The following is a 1,913-nucleotide window of genomic DNA, read 5'->3' as shown; positions in this document are numbered from 1 at the left end:
GGGCCAAGATTCAAGCCATATAAGAGAAAATGCAATTGGATCGGGTGAAGCTCATAGACTTGGTTGTTGGATTTATTTCATTTATCGGCCTAGGTCTATGAAATATATTATCCCATGTTAACATCATAACCCGAGATTTATTGGGTATCAAAAAACCCAACAATCACAAAGGTGAATTCACTTAGGAATTAACGATCGTGTATAATCCTAAATATTAATTAACTAAAAATCAGTAATAATAATACTTAAATAAAGTCAAATTATCGAAATTAACAGCGGCTCCATCATAGTATCAGCCACAAAATCTACCTGCAACTATAAATATCGACATTAAAAGAGAATAAAAGTAAATTTTATGGTGTCATGTCACGTCATACCTAATATTTTCTCTGCTTATCACAAACAAGGTCACTCGAAGATTATTACGAGTTAAATTAAGATTAGGAATGTTCCCAATAAAGACTTTTCTCACTTCAACGTGTTTATCCCACAAAAGATTCAACCTAAAGAAAATAGACAAAGTGACAAATATAAATTCAAACATAGGCATATTCCTTGCATTTGGACCACTCGTAGATGGCTAAAAAGTCCATCTTCTACTGCCTTTGAAAATTGACCACTATCGAAGCACCTTTTCTCTCCGGTTCTTGACTATAAATTCCAAAAAGCATAACCTTTCAAACCAAAAATTCCCAGCATTTCCCTTCAATGGATTTCCATAGCACTCTTAAACCAGAAGTATATGCAAAGAATGTTTTCTTGTACGGCGAATATGAAGAAGAACTTGAAGAAGATGATGAGGTTTTCTACTGTGAACTTAGAAGGCAAGTTTTGCTATTAACAGCAGAAGATAGCGATGATGAAGAATTAGATGAAAATAGAAGTAGTCCAAACATGGCCGAGGCACGTAAACACGGTTCAATCCCCATGCTATCCTCTGTAAAACCATCTGGATGTTTATATAACTGGTCAGGGAATAAGGAGGATTATGCAACACCTGCATCGATATTGAACTTGTGGAGAACTGGCAATGGAACTGGTGTTTTCATACCACAAATCGTTCAGTCGAGAAGAAAAAATAGACCAAGTACGTTCTTTTTATTGAATAAGTGATTTCTTGAGAACTTTTCTTTCACAGTTTATGGATTATTTTTAATTTTATCTTCTACAATTAACAAGTTTGTGGTTTACATGTGACTGCAGGAAGGAAGAAGAAGAATGAGAGTGTAAGAACATATAGGCAGGTAGACAAGATGAATTGATTAGTCGATATGTAATTATTTAATTAAAACCTGTAAAAATATTGTATTGTATTCTTGATCAAGCGTTGTTGATGATTATTAATAAATTTGAATGGTCTGATTTGATTATGCAATAAAGGGTTCAGAATGGATTCACTGCACAAATTTTAATCTAGTTCGTTGATTAATTAATACTGCATCATTGAAGTTTCACTTATATATCCCAAATAATTTAATATTTCTTTGAGCAATAACATACACATTTCATATACGTTTTCAGCTTATTTTTCCTTCTTTTTTTTTTTTTTTAAATCTTGTCATGTATATTCGAACATATAAACTAATATAAACATTTGTGCGTGTGATGTTTGGGGGTAGATTTTATTTTTACAAACAACTTGCTTGTCACATTCAAGTTTCACTTTATCATCCGTATTCCATGTTTTGTTTTTACTTAATTCCATGTTTTGTTTTACAAATTGAGAAAAAGACGTGCATTTGCATTCATGATATAAAATCCTGCTTAAAAGAAAGATTTTTAAATGATTCCATTGTGATGTGTTTTTTACGTAGTACTAAATAATATTATATATTGTAATAAACGGAATTTTAGCTATTTTTTCTTATTTAATCTCGTCCATCATATCTTCTAAAGAAGCATACCAAAGCTGC

The 1,913-nt window shown here is 31.7% G+C and overlaps 1 protein-coding gene across 1 annotated transcript; it reads left to right on the top strand.

Moving 5' to 3' along the window:
• Positions 1-589: 589 nt before the first annotated feature.
• Positions 590-1,370, top strand: LOC111373829. Its single transcript, XM_022996409.1, has 2 exons — positions 590-1,087; positions 1,204-1,370. Exons 1-2 carry the CDS (start codon positions 709-711, stop codon positions 1,260-1,262), a joined length of 438 nt encoding a protein of 145 aa, XP_022852177.1. The 5' UTR covers positions 590-708; the 3' UTR covers positions 1,263-1,370.
• Positions 1,371-1,913: the final 543 nt, after the last annotated feature.

The sequence above is a fragment of the Olea europaea genome, unplaced genomic scaffold (genome assembly GCF_002742605.1).
Source record: "Olea europaea var. sylvestris unplaced genomic scaffold, O_europaea_v1 scaffold1168, whole genome shotgun sequence".
Lineage (NCBI taxonomy): Eukaryota > Viridiplantae > Streptophyta > Magnoliopsida > Lamiales > Oleaceae > Olea > Olea europaea.
The sequence above is the reverse complement of the archived record's forward strand: the minus strand, read 5'-3'. Positions and strand labels throughout refer to the sequence as shown.